This window comes from Colossoma macropomum, unplaced genomic scaffold, assembly GCF_904425465.1.
Source record: "Colossoma macropomum unplaced genomic scaffold, Colossoma_macropomum, whole genome shotgun sequence".
Lineage (NCBI taxonomy): Eukaryota > Metazoa > Chordata > Actinopteri > Characiformes > Serrasalmidae > Colossoma > Colossoma macropomum.
In genome coordinates, this window is record NW_023494806.1 from 15619584 (window position 1) to 15640404 (window position 20821).

Below are 20821 nucleotides of genomic sequence, written 5' to 3' on the forward strand. Positions count from 1 at the left end.
AAACCATCCAATTGACCAGCAGAGACATATATAGTGCTTGGTGAAGACGGAGCTGATGGAAACATGCTCTGTGAAAGCAGGTTTATTTCCATTGCTAAATGAGGCATGACCAGCCAAAAGCAAAACAAAATACATTAGCAAAATAGTGTTTTCATCATACGGAGGGTAAGGAAATTAGTACGCGTTCTAATTAATCATAGTCAAAATTTTGGCCAACGCGGCTTAAAACAACTCCCTTATTATAAGCAAAGCCAAAGGTTTTATTGTGCAGTGAATACAGCATTTTTTTATGGATAATATGCTACATACAGTAGTGTACAAAAGTCAGAGATCATCTGACATTTATTTAATTTCCAGTCAAAATGCTCATTAAGGACAAGTTAGCAAAAAATAAACATTTAACACAAAATTACACAAACTAAATATAATAATATAATATAATAAATATAAATCATTTTTTCAGTATTTAGTCTGTCCACTCTTTGCATTCATCACAGCTTCCATTCTTTTCAGGAGACTTGCTTTAAGCATTTTTAAAGAAATCTGCAGGGATATTTTTCCGCACTGTCGAAGTTCAGTCTTAGAAGTTGGTTGTATTTTTTCTTCTCACAATCCAAGTAAGTAAAAGGATTTTTATGCCCAGATAAATCAATAAGTAATTCATTTAGATACCAGATTAACATAGAGAACATAAACCTGGACTCTTTAGGCAGTGAAATCTTACTCCACATCTCTGATGTTTATTTTCTGTATTCTAGTGCCAACTGTCTTCTTTTTTTCTTTTCTCAGTAACGACTTCTTAACAGCTTTACATCCTTTCAGACTCACAGTGTTGAGTTGTCTTCTCACAGTGGAAGGATGGACAGAAACACCTGTGAATTTTTCAGATCTGAAGCAAGTGTGGAGCTTGATTTTCTCCTCTCTCTCAAAGATGAAATCTTTAAGTGCTGTTTATCAGATGGTGACATTTGTGGTCTATCATGTCTTGCATGGTTGTTATTAGTCTAATTTGCTATTTATTTTCTATTGTGCAATCTTATTATATTCTAATCCCCTCAGAAGCATCTCCTTTAGCCATTTTCTGTTTGGGTAGTTGCTTGTGTGACTGTTAGGCAGTTATGCCTTTTTATGGAACAGCTGTTGTTGGGAGGACAAAGTTGTAACTTGTTTGATTTCAAGATTAAAGGGATGGAAGAGTCAAAGTTGCAGTAGTGTGCAAAAATAAAAAGTGGACAAATTAAATACTGATAGATTTGACACTGTATTTAGTGTTGGGGCTTTTGCATGATTTTCTGTGAAGTATGTTTCCTAATTTTATTTCTGACAATGAAAAACTAATAACTTGTACTTCATGGCTGTTTTCACTAAAAATTAGATCAAGAAAGGGTGGTCTATTACTTTTGGATGGTACTCTATAAAGGACTTCTATTAAAGTGCAGGCTATATAACATACCTGTGGCGTTAAACAGGACGATGTAAAAGGCTTCATCTGTTTCTGGGATGTCGTCGTCCATTACAGCGACTGAAATGTTCTTCATCCATTCTCCATAATCAAACACCAGCAGCGAGTCGTTACTCAACGGTGTGAAGTCTCCAGGTGATGAGTCACCGTACTCGAACCGGTACATGACTGTTGCCATGAAATTAGCCAGTCCAGCCCGCAGAATGGTAAAATTTGCCTCACCACCTTCTCTGACTCTCCGTATCGCTGGTTCTGTAAAACAGAAAACACGACTTCATCAATCAAAATCAGCTAAAATTCTAAACTATTAAAAACAGCTGTATGCAAAAGTTTGAACACCCCCCATCAAATGATGTTTTGTTGATTTTCTATGAAAGTAAGTTAACACATCCTCTACAAAGAACATTTTTTCATTTATTTGAGCTTAACATAAATAAGTATAATAGATAAAAATGTGCCATAATTTTTTCATAGGTCACATTTCTTTCAATATGCTAAATTCAGCAAATAAATAGAGAATGTGTTAACTTATTTTCACTTACAAAATCAACAAAACACGGAATTTAACCTTGCATATGACTGCATACCCTTAATTCAAACTTAATGAAAACTTAATTTAAACTTACATACAATTGTAACAGTGCCTAAATGGTTTGTGGAGTAACATCATGGAGAACCACTTTTAGTTCTCTAAAGATCCTTTCAGTGGATGGTTCTTTAAAGAACCATGTTTGTAAATGAAATATGAAAGTGTGAAGAATCTTTCTAAAAGTTCTTTGGTCTCACACATCTCATTTACAATAATGATTGTTTAAAGAAGTATTAATTTAAGGATTCTTTAGGGAACCAAAGTGGTTCTTCTATGGTATCACTTCAAAGAACCTCTATAATTTTTTAAGAGTTTATGAAAATGAGCTCATGATTGTTGAGATATAAAAACTGAATAATAGATTATGTAGAATGTAAACGTACCTGCAAAGTAAACTGGGTCATCGTTCTTTCTAATCTCTAAGCTCGCATTTAGTACACTTCCCAGTCGGGCTCCACTGGTTGCATTGATGAGGGTGATGGTGAATTGCTCATTATCTTCTGGTATCTGACCGAAAGTAAGACAGCAGTAAATTTCTGACCTTAAACAACTGCATCATTAAACCTCAGATCTTCAATTCAATTATTTTGATACTATTCAGATTTATTTTGTAAAATCACTAAATACAAAAATGTGACTGGAGGAAATACACTATGAATGCTCTGTTCATGATTTGTACAGCCCAATTATCCATCTTTTTCTAACATTAAGCACACACTGTGCGGCCTAAATAAAAATATGAAACACAACAGCACATTTCCAGTGCTTTCTATTAGCCAAAGTTGCAACATAAATAATATCATTTAGTCTTTAATGGGCCAAACTGCCATTTTAACCCCTTAAACGGCCAGGACAAACCTGCAGACCCAAAGTTTTATTACTCATTTCTATAACCTAACAATAGCTCCACCAGCCTGCACTAAAATCCTTGTAGTTACTAAAAAATAAGCCTCATAAATGAAAAATAATTTGCCTGTTTACACAAAGTGCTACATCAACAGTAAGAAGCAGCTAGTTATTTAGCACAATGAGTAATGTAGATTTATGCAATGACATTTTGGTGCAGGTGAAGCAGCAGCATTTAAGCACATTGCGAGTGCACCTACCTCGCATTATTTACATTATAACATTGTAAGACAGGTCAGCCAGGTCAAAACAACAAATTGGCCAGTTACTGACTGCATTCCAAAATCGACAGTGCTTAATTCCAACCTTCAGATCGAATGTGACCTTCACACCAAATATGCCTGAATGATGACCTGAGGTATTTTTACATCTCTAGAAAGTAATGGATTTATTGTTTAACCCCTTTTTACAGCAGCTATGAAATGCAATTTCCTCCTGTTCTGGAGGTCCCTCATTTGAAGTATACATTTTTTTTCTTCAGTAATACTAATGGAATACATTTTGCGAAAATCTGTACGATTTACTAAAGAAAAAAAAAATGAAGCGAACTGGATTTTTGACTTCATAGGTGAGCAAGTAAGTCATCATTTATAAAAGTGTTTTCTTTGTGTTTGAAAGATATTTTTCACTGTTACAGTGTTTTGTTTTTTTTTATATGAAGAAAGCTGCAGTGCAGTGCTGCAGTTGTGCTGTCTGTTTTATCTTGGCACGGCCTTGGAGAGGTGTGAATTGTTTTCACAGCAGGAAGTTCTCAACCCTGCCCTTTCACCACTCATTGCTTGCTGGCAGCTCAACACAGAGTCACAATATTTCACACAGAGACCCAACAGTGTTCTAGTTAATCTGTTATGGGAAAAAAAAATTATTTCATGACATCAATTAAAAAAAATATGAGCCAATTCCCATTCTGCTGGTGCAGTCACCACTGTGGGGCCTGCAGAAAGAGGTTTTTCAGCTTAGTATCTGTGTGCCGCTTCTGTAGCATACATTCAATTACCACAAACAATAATTTAAACACATATCCCTGTACTTTATAAAGGAATAGAAAAATGGGAACCTGCTTCAGCAGCTGCTGTTTCACTTCTATTATAAGTGTGTTTTGAGTGAATACATTTTCCGTTCTTTTTAAGTACAGGTACATGTGCTGAAAATGTGTCTGTGTTAATCAGCGATACAATATAGATGAGGCAAATAGAGATTAGGCCACAAAATGCTGAAGTATTCAATGTAATGTACAAGGTTTATTATCTGCAGTGTGAGAATGCCTGGTGATCACATGATGATGGTGTTTACCTCATCTGGTCTGGAGAAAAGGGTCAGGTTTTTCAGATACTCTCCTTCAGCAAAGACCACCTCCCCCTGGACTGGGGTTACATCTCCTGAGTAGGTGGGCTCCAGGACCCAGAGGACCGACACATTCCCAAAACGACCCCTTCCTCTCACAATGGGGTAAGAAGCTATAATAAATAAATCACCAGAGATCTTTCTAAAAACTCATGAACATCAAAATAGGTCGCCTATATAGAAGTGACAGCTCACCATATGTCAATATAAGTCAACATGGCATAGACGTCAATAAATAATTAACGCCCAAAGACAGCCCACCATATATGTCAATAAATAAGGCATTGCACCATATAAGTCAATGAATAATTAATTCCCAAAAAGGCGAACAACGTTAACAATGAACATAAGCCACAAGCCAGGGAGAACAGAAAACACCTCCTTTTGAATAATGTTTACTGTCCTTCAGCCAGCAACACTAGCATTTCAGACAAACGGTTCCTTTAAGGCAAACCTAAAATGAACATACCTGAATGTAAGTCCATTGCTTTGCTCTCATTGATGGAGAAACTGAGGCCTGGCTGAGTAAACTCAATGACCCCAAATGGATCATCACTCTTGCGCACTGTAATGTTGACCTGTCTGCGGCTGCCCAGGCGACTAGCTGGGGTGCTGTGGCTACTGAGAACTACTGCAAACGTCTCGTCCAGCTAAGAACGAATGTTAAAAGAAGTTAAGACACTTTGATATAACAGTTACAATATACTGTATGTATTTATGAATATGAAGATACACAGTTGTATGTAAAAGGGCACTTCTGGCCAAATTACATATTTTGTTGATTTTTGAAAGGAAGCAAACACAATCTCTGCTTTTGCTTAGCACTTTTTAGCCCTTAATTAGTGACTAAAACTCTATTTTAAAATATGAAACCTAATGGAAATTTTGCCAATGATACAGTAATATTGTGAAATTGGGTGATTAATTTATGCTCAATAATTTGCAGACCAAGGTCTTAAATTGTTTATTGTGCATTAATGCAACCAATACCGCAATTATTATTGATTGTCACATCACTGACCTCCATTTATGTCCTAATATATGTCATAATGAATAGCGCTTAATGCAAAGTGAATAAAGCATTCAGAAGTGATATCATCTTTTCGTCATATTTCCCAACTTACAGAGGGGACCTTTTAGATAACAGTGCAAAAAGTAACATTTACCTCAGGTAACCCATCAGGTCTGGCCACTAGAGCCACCACCACTTCCCTCTCTCCGGGCTGGAACTCCAGGATGCCTGTGGCTCCGTAAAAGTCCTCGTTTCCGGAGGGCGTCACTGTGTATCTCACCAGCTGGTTCAGCAGCTGCCCTTGCTGTCTGATCACCCTCAGCTCCACCGTCTGCCCCTCCTGCAGAGAGCATGAATATACCTCTTAAAATGTGTTTTAGTTCTGTAATTACAGCTGAACTAGTAAAGAGTAGAGCTGTAAACATACATGAGTTCGTCATGATGCACTGATCCAATGACGGTGATTCAAACTGCATTGATGTTAGATGCTAGATTTGATTGTAATGATATTCAACACAGCATGGGATCATTTTGTAATTTAATAAGCGGCTAAAAGATTTCCCTGGTTTGATTCATTAAAAATAGGTCCATAATAGGTTTTCTTTTTAATTTAAACTAGTCTACATTCATTCATATTGTCACTGCTCAGACTCGTCACATGTTGTCTCCAGTGAACCACAGCTAAAGCCAGTTCACTCTTAGTAATGAGTAACAGAATGTTTTTCAAGGTGCTGAGCATTTTAGGCTTTTAGTACAAGTGTGATTAACGTTGCCAGACAGGCTGAACTAAAAATTTGACTGAAAAAGCAACAGTAAGAGAATCAGGACTTTTTTTGTAAACGGTCAATTCTCAGACTATTTTCAGACAGAAACTCCTAAACAAACAAGCAAACACACACATAAACATACATCATTTATACTCCACTACTGTATAAACAGTTCCTTAAGTTACATTTGTGTAACTTATTTTTAAAAACTTTTCTAAGTGAACATAAGTGAACACATCCTCAGAAAGCACACTGCTGCACATTTTAGTGCACAATTACTGTTTATTTGCTGAATTTAACATAGTTTATGATTTATTTTTTCCAGTAAATTAAACTCAGATATCATGCATTAAAATATACAGAAAAATGTGTTATTTAAGTTTGTTCTCCATACATGATGTGTTAATTTATATTGACTTTAAAAATCAACAAAAAACGTAATTTGACGGTGGGTTGTTAAACTTTAGCAAACTACTGTAATTAAGTATATACTTTCACTCAAGTCAAGGAAAACACTTAATTCTTACGCTAATGAACCAGGGGCCTCTAGATACAGGTGAAAACTCAAAGACTCCACCAGGATCATCATTCTCCAGTATGACGATCTCTCGGCTGGTGAAACCAGGCTTCAGAATCTGGTTCTCCACGTTCGTCCTGCACCACAGAACAAACAGTGAGTGTTCCCTGACTGAGCTGGAAAAAGTGATGCACTTCATTTACTTGTAATGTGTATCTCATTTCTACAAGACCTTCAACGAAACTACTGCTAAAAGTCTGCAAGTTAAAGACAATATTTTATTCACATGGAAATGATGTACACATTTGTATCAAGTACTTTAAAAGCATCACCTTTATCGTTGTACCTTTAATACCCTGATTAAATCTGACATTTTAATTCAGGGATCTTAAAATAAAATATGTGTGAAAGTTGGCATTAGAATAGTTCACATTTGCGGTCGGCCTATCTGCAGGGCTGCTTTGACAAGCCGTGTTTTGGGACGGCCCACTAGCCTCCCCCACCCCGGCAGGGGGTCCTGTGTGTTAACTGAGCTCGGTTTGGGTCCAGCCAACCCTGGAAGCTGCAGATAATTAGTAAAATAGCAGACAAAGAACGGACAGGCAGCAGCATTCCAAACAAACGCATTCAGAGGATGCGCCGCATGCATACAAACACTGACTGCTTTACAGCAGGGCATAAAGGAAGTGGGTAAATTAGGTGCTAAATGAGAAAAGAGAGCACTAGGCCGGACCCAACTGATTCACTTTACACACGCACAGGCTATTTGCATGCGCACACACAGACACACACATCCCTTCTCCCCATTTCACACACCCAGATGAAAGAGACTTCCCCCCAATCGAAATGTTAAGGCATGGTCCAAAGTGGTCCCATCGCAACAAAGTGTTGATTCACAGCACACAAAAGGGCAGAGTCCCTTCAGTGTACACTCACCCGAAGTACACTACAAAGCGTGCAGTCTCTACCCTGCAAAAGGGGACAGTGGGAGGCAAGCAGAGGGAGCGTTCCCGTCAGAACTCATGAATACCAGAGGGGTCTTCACTGAGAGAAGACGAATAACGCAATGCTTAAGTCATCACATTCAGCTCTTACTGCTATTGCTTTCGCTAAGTCTTCTTGCTTTTTTGAGGGGAATCTCAGTCAAATGTTTGGACACACAGAAGTTTGAACATCTTCAGTTAAATGATTTTGATGTTTTGAAGTGAACAGAAGTGAACACACCCTCTACAGAAAACACAATTGTATGTTTCTGCAAATTTTAGTGCACTATTTCCATATTCCACACATACATTGGGGAAAAAGTCATAAAATATAAAATGTGCCATAACTTTTGCACAGGCTACATTTTTTATTTTTTCCCCAAAAATGTTAAATGGTAACTGTCAACTAAAATGTGCAGAAGTGTGTTCTCTGTAGAGGATGAAGTTCTTTTCACTCATAGAGGAGTTTTTACCATTAGATTATTTTCACATTTTGGAATAATTTACTAAATAAGGCACTAATTACTGACATCAACTGACTGACACTTCATGTTGGTGGGGGTGGCCTATTTAGTGGCTTATCTACTAGGAATTTCCAGTGAACCAATGAGAACTATGTAATTAACATATGACCAGCACGATATAACTACGTGTGGCTCACTTGCTATTCTTATGAAAGTTTGTTTCTCCCAGGAAGGAGAAAAAAAAACATTTTTGTGTTTCTTAGATTTTAGTTCAAACTGCGACTCATTAGGCCGATACTGAATTAGTAAGTCAAAAATAGTGACTGAATAAATCTATATATATATATATATATATCATCCAGACAGTGTGCAGTTATTATGACAAAATAGGTGATTATTTCAAGAAAAATATTATTCTCAACCTAATACATTAGAAAGTTACACACAGTACAGCGCATAGTCAGAATTTTAATATCAATCATGTGCTTCATTGTAATAATCACCTCCCAGTATTCTACATGTTGAGAAGGACACTCCTATAAATCTATATACAAAGATGGAAGAGCACAAAAGAGCAGCAACTGCCCCTTTGGTCCCAATTTTTTTAACAAGTGTAGGACACTTTTCCAACTGTCTTGAAGTTCCATATGGGCTGAGCAATTACTGGCCACTGGCATTTTACTTTACTGTATTTCACCAGTTATATCTCAGACAGTTTCAAACATTTAAGTTAAAATGAGATCAAAATAAATAAAAAACATACATTCAGTGAGAGTGTCCAAACCTTTAACTGGTTCTGTACGTTTCTAAATAGAGCTAAATATTTATATGCATAAATATGAAGTAACTAACAGTCATAAGCAAAAGTGTGGGTGCTTCTGGTTAAATGACGTTTTGTTGATTTTCTAAGTGAAAATAAGTTGACGCTTCCTCTTTTAAAACACAGTTTGCCATTTATTTGCTGAATTTGATATGTCGTGGAAAAAACAAAACATAAATGTGGCCTGTGCAAAAGTTATGGCACATTTAATATGTTATTTTTTTCCAGTATGATAAACAAGTAGAAAAAAATAAACTACAAAAAATGCCATATTTGAGCACATTTAAGTGTGTTCTCTTTGGATGATGAGTTAACTTATATCCACTTGCAAAATCAATAAAATGTCATTTGACCAGGGGTACTCCAACTTTTGTATTCTACTGCATTTGTAGACTCACACCAACAACAACACTTAAAAAGAGGAATACCTGGACTAGAGAAAACATCAATATTATAATGAACACAGTGGCTAAACAAGCAAGGAGCATACAGCACCTATCTAAAGTGAGGAGCACAGTCTCGTTGATTTCTGGAACATCGTCAGCCATGATGATGATGCTGATGTTTGCCTCACTTTGTCCTGAAAGGAACGTGACTGAACCGGAGAAAGGAGAAAGGTCGTCCTTGGTAACATCCACTCTGTTCTCGCCGGTAGTTCGTAAACTCCAGAAGACCACTGCCTGTCCATCTGTACCGTCTCTCCTCAGTGGAAGAACGATCTAGAAAGAGCGAGAATATCCTCAGGAACATCAGAGGAGAAATGTTCGCTCTGTGGAAAATCAGCGGAGAAAACCTAACTACCTAAATCATCAGTCTTGCCTCAAACTGCATGTTAAGAAATCTCAAATATACTTGCAGTTTCTGACCCTGTATGACGTAACGTTATCTATAAAAATAGACAACAGTACACCGTGTAGCTAAAAACAGCAGTGGTAGCCTTCCTGGAGCCTGAATATTGTCTGTACTTTTTGTTATAGGTACCAGTTTGTCATACAGTGTGAGAAACCACATAAGCAAGTCTATTTGAGACTACTTAACAACTCAACATAGTTTGATTCAAATGTGTGATGATTCAGGCATGTAGTTTGTACAATGCTAATTTAAAGTGGTTGGTACAGTGTAGTGGGTAACACCTCTGCCTTCAACGCTTGCCTGGGTAAGCACCCTACATTATACCAATACAAGTCCTTGGGCAAGACTCCTAACACTACCTTCGCCTACTTGTGTAAAATGATCAAACTGTAAGTCACCCTGGATAAGAGTGTCTACCAAATGCTATAAATGTATAGAATATATGCTTCCATTACGCATTAGCTACATTAGCCTCATATCTCCAGTGCAAAACTGAAGAAGCAAATTTCAAATTCCAAACACGTCTTGGCTGGTTGACTACATTTTGCATAAAGGAAAACTGTGTGAATTTGAGCTTTTGCTTTAAGCTGTGACTCAAAGACACTTGAGCCTAAGATCAGATGATAAATTACACTGTAATTAGTGGGTTCAGCTATTAGGTAGACCCATTGCTGACACAGGTGTTCAGTTTCACTCACACAGCTCATATAATCTTCATAGAAAAGCACTGGGACACTCTGGAGCAGCCATGCTGTGGAGTGATGGAGCTCTATTCAATGAGGTGGAGTAGCATTTGTGATCCAAGGCTAATCATCCAACATCCGTACCTAAACTCACTAATGTGGCTGACGTCACTATTGTGGCCAAATGCAAGCAAATCCTTACAACAATGTTCCAACATCTAGTGTAAGCTCCTCCCAGAAGAGCAGAGTCTGCTGCAAATGAGGGACAAACTGTCTATTGATTTCAGAAGAAACACTGGATGAGCTGGTGTCTACAAACTTTTGGACACATAGTGTATCTGCTCTGTGATGAGATGTAACTACAGCGAGGAAGATGTGATGTACCATGCTGGTATTTGTTTCCTCAGGTTCTATTGCCACCACTGTCTGGTTGCTGGTGAAGCCGATCTCTCCGTTAGCGATGTCTGGTGTAATAAGCAGGGAGATGTTGATGGCTCCTCCAAAGCGAGGGCTCACTGAGGGAATAGGGGAAGTAATGTTGACCAACTGCACGCTGTCCAGCTGAGGAGGAAACAACACACTGTTTAAATGAACTGAACAATAACTTAAATGAACTGAGCAGCTCTGCCAATGAAAAGCACCTAACATCTGCACCGAAAAGCCAAAGGAAGTTTTCTTACAAATACACTGATCTTTTTCCCTTTGAGTGCTGTCTAGTGTTCATCACATCAAGTTCAATAACTACTAACCCTAAAAAGCTTGCCTGAGCATATCTTTATACGTTTGCAGATATGGCAGGTACTGGACATAAATATCCAATGTAAAGCATGAAAACAGTGTAAAAAGTGAAAAAAGACAAAAAAAACAAAAATAAACAAAGAAGGAATTAATCTTTGAAATGAATAATTAAAAAAATAGCATACTGGGAAGAAAACTGTAATCCATTAAAAAATAAATAAATTTCAGAAAGTGTCAGAAGTTACTGAAAGTTGTACTAATTTTCTTTTTTTCTTAGAAAATATAGAGAGAAATATAAATAAATAAATAATAAATAAATACATAAATAAATGCAAAACATACTTAAACAAACAAACAAATATATACATTACAAAAAGCTAAATTAATACATGCTTTTAAATTTTTATTTTTTTAATAATTATTTTTCTTGTTACTGGCAAAATGTTAAGAAATGTTGTTAACTGTGGCTAAAAAACCTAGAGACAAGCTTTAAGCCTTAAAATAAAAGCTCTGACAATCCCCAAGACCTACATCTCCAAGCCTAGACTCTGGTTCTAATCTCAGGACAAGGACTCAGGATCCAGAACTCTAGCACAAACCCCCTGTCCAACCCCCCAACAAATTCGTATTTAAATAAACATACATGTAAATGGCTTCTGAACTATTTGATCTAGTGGGCAGACAATGCAGAGGGTTTTGTAATCTAGTGGGCAGAAAATACAGAGGGTTTTGTAATCTAGTGGGCAGGCAATACAGAGGGTTTTGTAATCTAGTGGACAGAAAATACAGAGGGTTTTGTAATCTAGTGGACAGACAATACAGAGGGTTTTGTAATCTAGTGGACAGACAATACAGAGGGTTTTGTAATCTAGTGGGCAGGCAATACAGAGGGTTTTGTAATCTAGTGGACAGACAATACAGAGGGTTTTGTAATCTAGTGGGCAGGCAATACAGAGGGCTTTGCAAATTTAGTGTAAATTTGGCCTGGTACTTCACAGGGAAATGTGACATATGGTAACGCATACAGTCAGAAAGTTTAGCTTATCTAGTTTCAATTTGAAGCATACCAATGTCGAATGGTTGTAAAGTTATTTAAGTTCAAACACAGTGTGTCCTAAACATGTCAGCAGGGACACGGTCACTCTTACACGCTTAACAAGACCTCACGTTACGTTCACATGATGTGACCTCTTAACTGAGCACTTCTCACTGTCAGTCAGTCTCCACTGTATGTGTGTGCGTTTGTTCGGTATCTTGTCTGTTTCCTTGAAGGAGTTCTTAAGCAGGTCCAGCCGTGCCAGGCCTTTTCTGTGTTGTGTTTATTTCTCAGCGTTGCTTGATGAAGGGGTTATTTGTTTGGGCAGCAACACAAATCCTATGGCAATGACCCAAACCCCTCACATCACCACGACTCAAGATTGTTAATTGCCAGGCAAGCTGATGGAGAGACTCTTACAGTGAAAGAGGATGAATTGTTAGGACACTCGAGGTTGTCCTCCCAGGTCTAAAGAGAGAGCCAGAGAGGACAGGACAGACAAACAAGAGCCATAAAGAATAACCTTAATCAACTGGCATACAGGATGTCAAACTACTCAGAGCCAGTTTCATACTCACAGTCCATTTATGGCAGCACAGCTTGTTTAAATGTTAGCTGTTAGCAGTCTAAGGAACAAATATGTTCTTTCAAAACAGCTGTTTAAATCCCATTCAGCCTAAAAAATTGTAGTTTTTGGAAAAATAATATATTTAATATATAATATTTAATAAATAATATAATATATATATATATATATATATATATATATATATATATATATATATATAAGCAACTATTTTTATTTTCCCAAAAACTACAATTTTCCCTTAGATACATATCTTCACCTTCTACATATCCTCTTAATTGCTTGTGCTAGTTGCCATAATGAGGTATTTTAAGATCCAGTTCTCACAGTATTTTGTAAAGTATTCCATCCACAGTTGTAATATAAATCAGTAATCTAATTTCCATTGAGTAAATTTCATGGACAACTTTTTTCGATGGGTTCCTGCTGCTTCCACTTTCTTGTTATGGCCTTTTAACTAGCTACCAATAATATTTTAAGCAGGTATTTATCATTCTTCCCTACTAACTGGAGCACTTTCCTGATCATGAATATATTTAAAATACACATTCCTTCATTTCAGGAAACACAAGTACAATTCTATGTTCATTCTACTCCAAAGATTTCCATATTGTATTCAGTAGTAAACCCTTAATAATTATTGTATAATCACTGTACATGCTAAAGGAATACTTTGTGTACAAACAGGCATTGAAATTTGCTTAGATTTCCAGATGAATCAGATGAATGCTTTATGATCAAAGTAAGCACTCTGAACAATAATAAATGAAATTAGAATCTCTGTTGAGTCGACTTAACATTATTAAAAACAGCTGGCTGTTTATTCCCTAGAATTTTATTAACGATCATAAGTACATACTAAGCATCATTAAGGGTGTTTTCAATTCATTAGATCATACTGTATGTTCATTCCTCATTAATGAATGTGTCAAAATGTTTACATAATTGCAATGGAGCATAATGAATATGCCATGAATGCTTTATGCCCATGTAGTTCCTACAAAGCATTACAGAAAACTCATTAGGTAGCGAAACCCATACGCAATGTTATGTTGTGACTTTGAACAAAAATCGCTACTGTTTTACAAGTTTAACAAAACTTCTGCTAGCTTTCTGTAAAGCTTGTCCATCTTTACTAACGACGCTACGAAGGAATGCATTTGTGGGTGGAGCACGGATAGATCAATTAATTACATAGCTGATTCCACACACATTCTATTTACATTGTGTACCTACAGTTTCGAGTTGTACTTCTGACTTTTTCCATTTGCTATGATATCAAGAAATCACGAAAACATGGCTTTTTTGAAGGATTACTGTACATATAACAATATATTTTCAGTAAATTTAAAATATGATATTTACAAACACAGTTGTACATATAAAAATATCTTTTCCTTAGATCATCACCAATTTTCAGCAGACACTATTACCATGGCGATACTAACACAGCTGCATGCCGCCATCAGTCAGGTAACATGGCAGTTTTAAACCAACTCTGCAATAAAGTAAGGTACGGAATAACTTTTTTTCCCAGAACTTATTAAATGTGTTAAACTACACTCTTAAAAAAGATGGTTCATCAAGGGTTTTTTTAGTGAAGACAATGGTTCTGTATAGAACCATAAACACTCAAACCATCTGCATGCTCAAAGGGTTCTTTACATCATGAAATGGTTCTTCAGAATAATGTAGAATATGCTGTATATGGTTCTAGATATCACCAAAAAGGGTTCTTTCTATCGTTACAAGCTTGAAATCATAAGAATATAACTGTGAATATTACAGAAATAATATGCTGACCTGCCGAAACCCATACGCAATGTTATGTTGTGACTTTGAACAAAAATCGCTACTGTTTTTCAAGTTTAACAAAACTTCTGCTAGCTTTCTGTAAAGCTTGTCCAGCTTTACTAACGTTGCTATGAGAGAATGCATTTGTGGGCGGAGCATAGATAGATCAATTAATTACATAGCTGGTTACATACTGAGTTCCACACATATTCAATTTACATTGTGTACCTACAGTTTCGAGTTGTACTTCTGACTTTTTCCATTTGCTATGATATCAAGAAATCATGAAAACATGGCAATGATTTGAAGGATTACTGTACATATAACAATATATTTTCAATAAATTCAAATTATGATTATGAACACAATTGCGGTTTCAATGGGAAGTTCTGAATCTGCACTTTCAACAGGATTCCTCTGCTTGCTCTAATGAGCTCCCTATGGGAGACTATGAGGGTAAGTACCTGTATGAGGAAGTGGGCTCCATTCTGCAGGAAGGCATCATTACGGATGGGCAGGATGAGCTGGACCCTCGACTGGCCCGAACTGAACAGCAGACTGTTGGCACTGGTGCCGTTTAACACACCGTCCCGAGCTCGGGATGGGTCCAAAGCCCCAGCCGGGATGTAAAGGGCAGTAAGGGTAAGTCGCACCTCCCCTAGTGTGCCCCCCTCACGCAGGAAGCTGAGGGACAGGAAGCGCACGTCGGGCTGGCTCTGAATGCTCTGCGTCTCATTGGGATGGAAGCCGAATCGTCCATAGACGTCATCGCTGTCCTGAATGTAGAACACCATCTGTGAAAGATCGAGAGCAGGTTAAAAGCAGTTTACCAATAGCTGGCAAACACTGCTCACAGTTTGCCAAAACATCAAATGTACACAATTCCCGCCTTACCCCAAAGTTCCAACTTTATCCTGAATTTTGAAGCTTCATGACCATCCTGATCATTTTCACAAAGCATAAGAGACTTTTATACTCTTTTATATATACTCTTATACTCTTTTATACAAAGACGGACAAAAGCATGTCACATAGCTAAAAACCATAATAGCAGCATGTCAAAGCAGTGGTGTAGCTACGGGGTGCCTGAGGGACAAAGGCATCCTCACTTGGAAGCTAGATTCCTGACTAAGCCAAAGAAAAAAGCCTGATGGCAATGAAAAGCTCTCCTTAGATCATCACCAATTTTCAGCAGACACTATTACCATGGCAATAGTAACACAGCTACATGCTGCCATCAGTCAGGTAACATGGCAGTTTTAAACCAACTCTGCAATAAAGTAAGGTAAGGAATAACTTTTTTTTTCTACAATGTATCGTGTTAAAGATTGTGGGAACTTTCCTATCATAGGCTACACTCTTAAAAAAGATGGTTCGTCAAGGGTTTTTAGTAAAGACAATGGTTCTGTATAGAACCATGAACACTCAATAAACCATTTGCATGCTCAAAGGGTTCTTTACATCATGAAATGGTTCTTCAGAATAATTGAGAATGGTGTATATGGTGTAAATAATGTGCTGACCTGCCTTGCTTTCATGAATTAAATTATAAATAAACTGTTTGCAACACTCATTCACTGTAAAATGGCCTATATTGCTCTAATAGACTAGAGTTGGGATTTAAGTTGTAACACTTACTGTAAAATTGTTTGTAAATGTCAGTGTTTAAGCTAAACAGTGAAAATACAACAGAGTTAGCTTGACGCTAACATACTATAAAAATACTATAACAGACATACGCCATTACATTAATTCATACTCTTTTCTTTTGTCCTACTGTTACATTATCAAAGTATTTTTATAAAATATTGCAACTTGCAGATCACACAAATAATTCAGTTCAGTGTATTTCAGTGACAAAGCTACTCTAAAGAGGAGGAAACTAATTTACTGAATATGCATCAGAACATACAGTGATTGCAGGGCATTAGATATTTGACAATATGGCAATTCTAACACCTAATTCACACATGCTACCTTTGCGTGGTGTGAGTGATGCAGCAGCTTGAGTGTAACAGTTCAAACGCGCTGCCTTTCATACGTACAGTGTTAGTGCTGCAGAGCAGACCAGCGAATAAGCTATACTGACATCCCTTTTCCCAGACGGATAAACAGTCAAATCAGTCACTCTGCTCAATAAAAATATAATTTATAAATGAGCACAGTATATTTGTTTACCCTCAACACCAATATGACTAGAGATTGGGCAAAAGTTTCATGCCTGGTGGACCAATTCTCTAAATACAGCGCCACTACAGTGCAGCATCTGGGACGCTCTGCTGCTTCGCTTGAGCAGCCTTTGTGCAAGCACTGACCGGTTAACATGAGCGCCAATATGAAAATCATGCCGTTCCGCGTCGCTCACACCACACGGAGGTATGTAGATTCTGTGAACCAGGCCTGAATTAGGCCGAACTGCAGGTTTTCAAGTCCAGTTTTATGTTGTTGTATGCAGGCTTTGGCCTCTGTATGTTGGTCCCCTCATTTGTCAGACCAAATTCACACCCATGCATACAGCAGCAGCATATCCAGAGATGCAGAAAATGCTATTAAAATTGCTGCTGTGGTGATAAAGTACATTGTAATTGTGGTCATTTGGCAGTGCACATGTCACTAGTAATATAGTCTTCAAAATCTTTTTGCTTTCGCTGTGATTTTCACAGCTGCAACAGCTCTTCTCTTCCACATAGACACAACGTATGGCCATCTGCATAACTACTTGAAGCGTGCTAATCTTAGTAAGCCTTCCTCTTTCATTAGACCTCATGGGCAAAAATAGTATTCACAAGCCACTTTATTACCCCCTAGTCATTCCTCCAGGCGTTATCTGGGCTAGGCGAAAGCCTTCCGTCAATATTTTGCTTTGTGATTTGAGGGGATGATTTTTCACGGCAAATTTATGGATGTTTGACATGTACAAGCTGTAATTCCAGCCTTTGCATTGGGCTCTCATATGGTGTTGAGTCAAGTCCTGTCAGCCACATGCACAGCAGAGCTCCACACGATCAGTGGGAGAGAGCTACCGCATTCATGCACCGGTGCAATTTAAAGGCTTATACATAAACAAGGGCTGGGTCTACCCACTCCTTTCACACATAATCAGGACATAAACCTGCGACAGACAAGTTCTAAAGAGCAGAACACACACGCTTGTGTGCGCCGCACTCCTCTGGTAGCTTTATTTTCCACTATGACCACATGAAGGGAACACCCAGGTGACACTTAATGCAACCAGCAGTGCGCTGACGTCGCAGTGCCAAATGGTTCTGTTCAGACCACATCCTCCTACAGGCAGTGAGTGGGATCCAGATGGCCTTCAGGAATGAATTCTGATCCGAAAACAGTTTTGCGCAGTCCTATTGAGGGGAAATTGAGGTGTAACTGATCCTAGGTCTGCTGGGAATGTCCAGACATTCTACACAGACCTCTCAGAGGGGTCCAAGGAGGAACTGTCTGACAAGATTTCCTGTTCCCACCCAAAATGAAGAATACAGTCTGGGATGAGTGCTATAAAATAAAAAAAGTACACTTTTAAAAATAAAAGTTTCAAGAGTTAGGCTTTAACTTAAACGTAGCGTCACATAGTAGATATAGAATGCATGCCATAAGTGTACGTTCAAGCTCATTTTAACACTCCACTCATATAAATTTAATAAAACAAAATTTTCAATATCATGCTTGGCATCAGTTCACTACCTCTTTACAAACTAGCTGTTTTTGAGCTTAAATGTAAAAAAATGTGAAAAAAAACGCTGAGGCTCAGTTAATAGCTGAGGTTACAGAGCATTATCACTTGTCCATTTATGTTAAAAATTGACTCCTTTTCTGTGTAAATTTCATGCCACATGTGGTCTACTGTGGCTTTCTGAGATCCCGATATTTAAAGGTCGATAGCTAAGATCCCGCTTTAAATTAATGTAGTATCCGTAAATGTTAAGTGGCACACAGTGACATACTGAAAAACTGAACAGTGCTCAGAGTTGGCAAGCGTTGACGAGTGTCAATGAATGATGTCAGTTATGGTATGAGCACCTTCAGTAAAAATAATGGCTTTTAATATTTGGATGCTACATGACACAGCATGTGTGGTGGCCTTTACTGTAAAACTGCAACATTCAAAGTAAACTTTATGTTATTTTAATGCCTTACAAGCTTGAAATGCCCATGTTTAAGTTAAACCTAGTATATAGTGAAAAAGCACCACTGTTAGCTTAGCGCTAACGCAACATAAATAAATTACATAGCCGAAATTAGTGTCACTGCATTCAATGTGTTTGTGTTCAATCAGAATCAGAAAAAAATAGCACTGACAGAGACTGACTAGTGCAAGACACATTGTACAAACTATGGGCAGCGGTCGGCCACTGACACTCACTGGAGGCCTGAAAGCATCCAATGGCCAACAGTCGGCTTGGTGTGTCAGGGCACACCAAGGCCCAATCCCATTTCTTCTTTTTACCCCTACCCCTTGTTTTCGAGTGTCACCCTAACTCAGTTCCAAGGGGCAGTGGTTGAAATCTTGCCCTACGAAATGGGACAACCCTTAAATTAAAAAAAACAAAAACAAAAACAAAACACTACTAGCTACTAGCAGTGCTCTGTAAGCGACCTGGCCCGTCTTCAGTGATAGCAGAGAAGGGAAAAGTTCAGTGACCTCGTTGCTGGGCTTTAAATACATTTAGGGCATCATATCCTTTCAAAGAGGGGTATGAGACAATTATTTATTATCTCCCACCGCTAATTCTTTGGTGATATGAAGCTGAAGTCAGCTATTCACCAGCTTCTTGTTCGAATTTTCCTGTTCCACCTTAAATGGTGCAGCAGTTACATTCTGGAGCTTCAGGCATCAACACTGCTGGACTATTTAAGGTGGAACGGGAAAGTTAGCTAACTAGCTACCGAAACATTAGCATGCTATTAGTGATTTTTTATGCTTGTTATGACGAAAACGACCATAATACATTGAAATGACATTAAACTAAGAAAATACGATAGTTATTGTAATTTTTTACAGAGAAAATACTCACATTTATGGGTTTCTTTGGTCGCTCACGCAGCCATCTTGCCATTTTTCTTTTTTTCTCATACACTCCGTTTGGAGTGGGCCTCTGAAAAACCTCCATTTGGAGGGCCATGTAGCCCTAACATTTCACCCTAAACCTCTATCTCAACAAAAATCAGGACACCCTAACCCTAGACGTGAACGTGCAAAACAGAGGGCTAAGGGCGGTAGGGACAAAGGCTGAAATGGGATTGGGCCCAAGTGTTCCTGCCAAGTGTATTTAAGGAGTTTTTCCTTTTTTATATAACTCTATTCATTTAATTACATGCATGGTACACAGTGCTGTGAAAAGTAAAAGACTTTATTTATTATTAGACTTATTTATTTAGACTTCATTTATTTCATTTCTAGTCAAAACAGCCACTGAACACAAGTAAACATAATAAGTAAACAGTAACTAAAATTAATATCAAATTGTTCTGTATTTAGCGAGTCCACTCTTTGTCTATTTTACAGCTTCTTTTCAGGAGACTTGCTTTCAGATTTTTAAAGAAATCTGCAGGGATATCTTTCTATACCTCCAAAGTTCAGTCTTAGAAGTTGTGTTTTCTGCTTCTCAAAATCCAAGTAATCCCAAACACATTCAGTGATGCTGAGGTTGTGGACAGTCTATTGTTATACCAGCAGCTTCTTTGCTTGATTTGCAAATGTTCTTCTTTTGGCCTATTTACTTTTCTCAGCAATGCCTCTTGTCAGCTACACATCCCTTCAGGCTCATAGTGTTGAGTTGTCTTCTCACAGTGGAAAGACGGACAGAAACATCTGTGGATTTTTTCAGATCTTAAACAAGAGTGGAGCTGTCTGATGGTAACAGTTTTGGTGGTCTACCAGGTCTTGCATGGCTGTGCATTTCCTCTAAATCTTTTAATATGTTTTTTGGCCTTCAGTTTTGCACACTCTTGTTTTTTTCACTTACATAATTGATTGTCTTATATCTAATCTCTTTATAAATATCTCCTGAAATGGATAACTTGCATTTAATCGTCATTTTGACTGGAAATTAAGTAAGAGTGGTTTCTGACTTTTGCGCAGCATACTGTACAATATGATTAAAATTATTATGAGTATTTTGTGCATTCTAAGCCATTCTTTCACACACAAATCCAAACAGACCTCTGGAATCAATAACATACACAGCAATGATCATACAATACACCACAAGCACAAACAACTCTGCAAAACTCTGCTCTCTCCCACAAAGCCTAA

At 37.7% G+C, this 20821-nt stretch overlaps 1 protein-coding gene across 1 annotated transcript in view; it reads right to left on the bottom strand.

Moving 5' to 3' along the window:
- The window catches only part of adgrv1 (adhesion G protein-coupled receptor V1), a 223078-nt gene that overhangs the window by 183252 nt on the left and 19005 nt on the right, over nt 1-20821 (bottom strand). The window contains 10 exon segments of the mRNA XM_036598204.1: nt 1454-1714; nt 2435-2558; nt 4251-4414; nt 4771-4951; nt 5468-5653; nt 6608-6734; nt 7534-7566; nt 9360-9583; nt 10784-10960; nt 15018-15347. Of these exon segments, the coding sequence (XP_036454097.1) occupies nt 1454-1714; nt 2435-2558; nt 4251-4414; nt 4771-4951; nt 5468-5653; nt 6608-6734; nt 7534-7566; nt 9360-9583; nt 10784-10960; nt 15018-15347 (1807 nt within the window).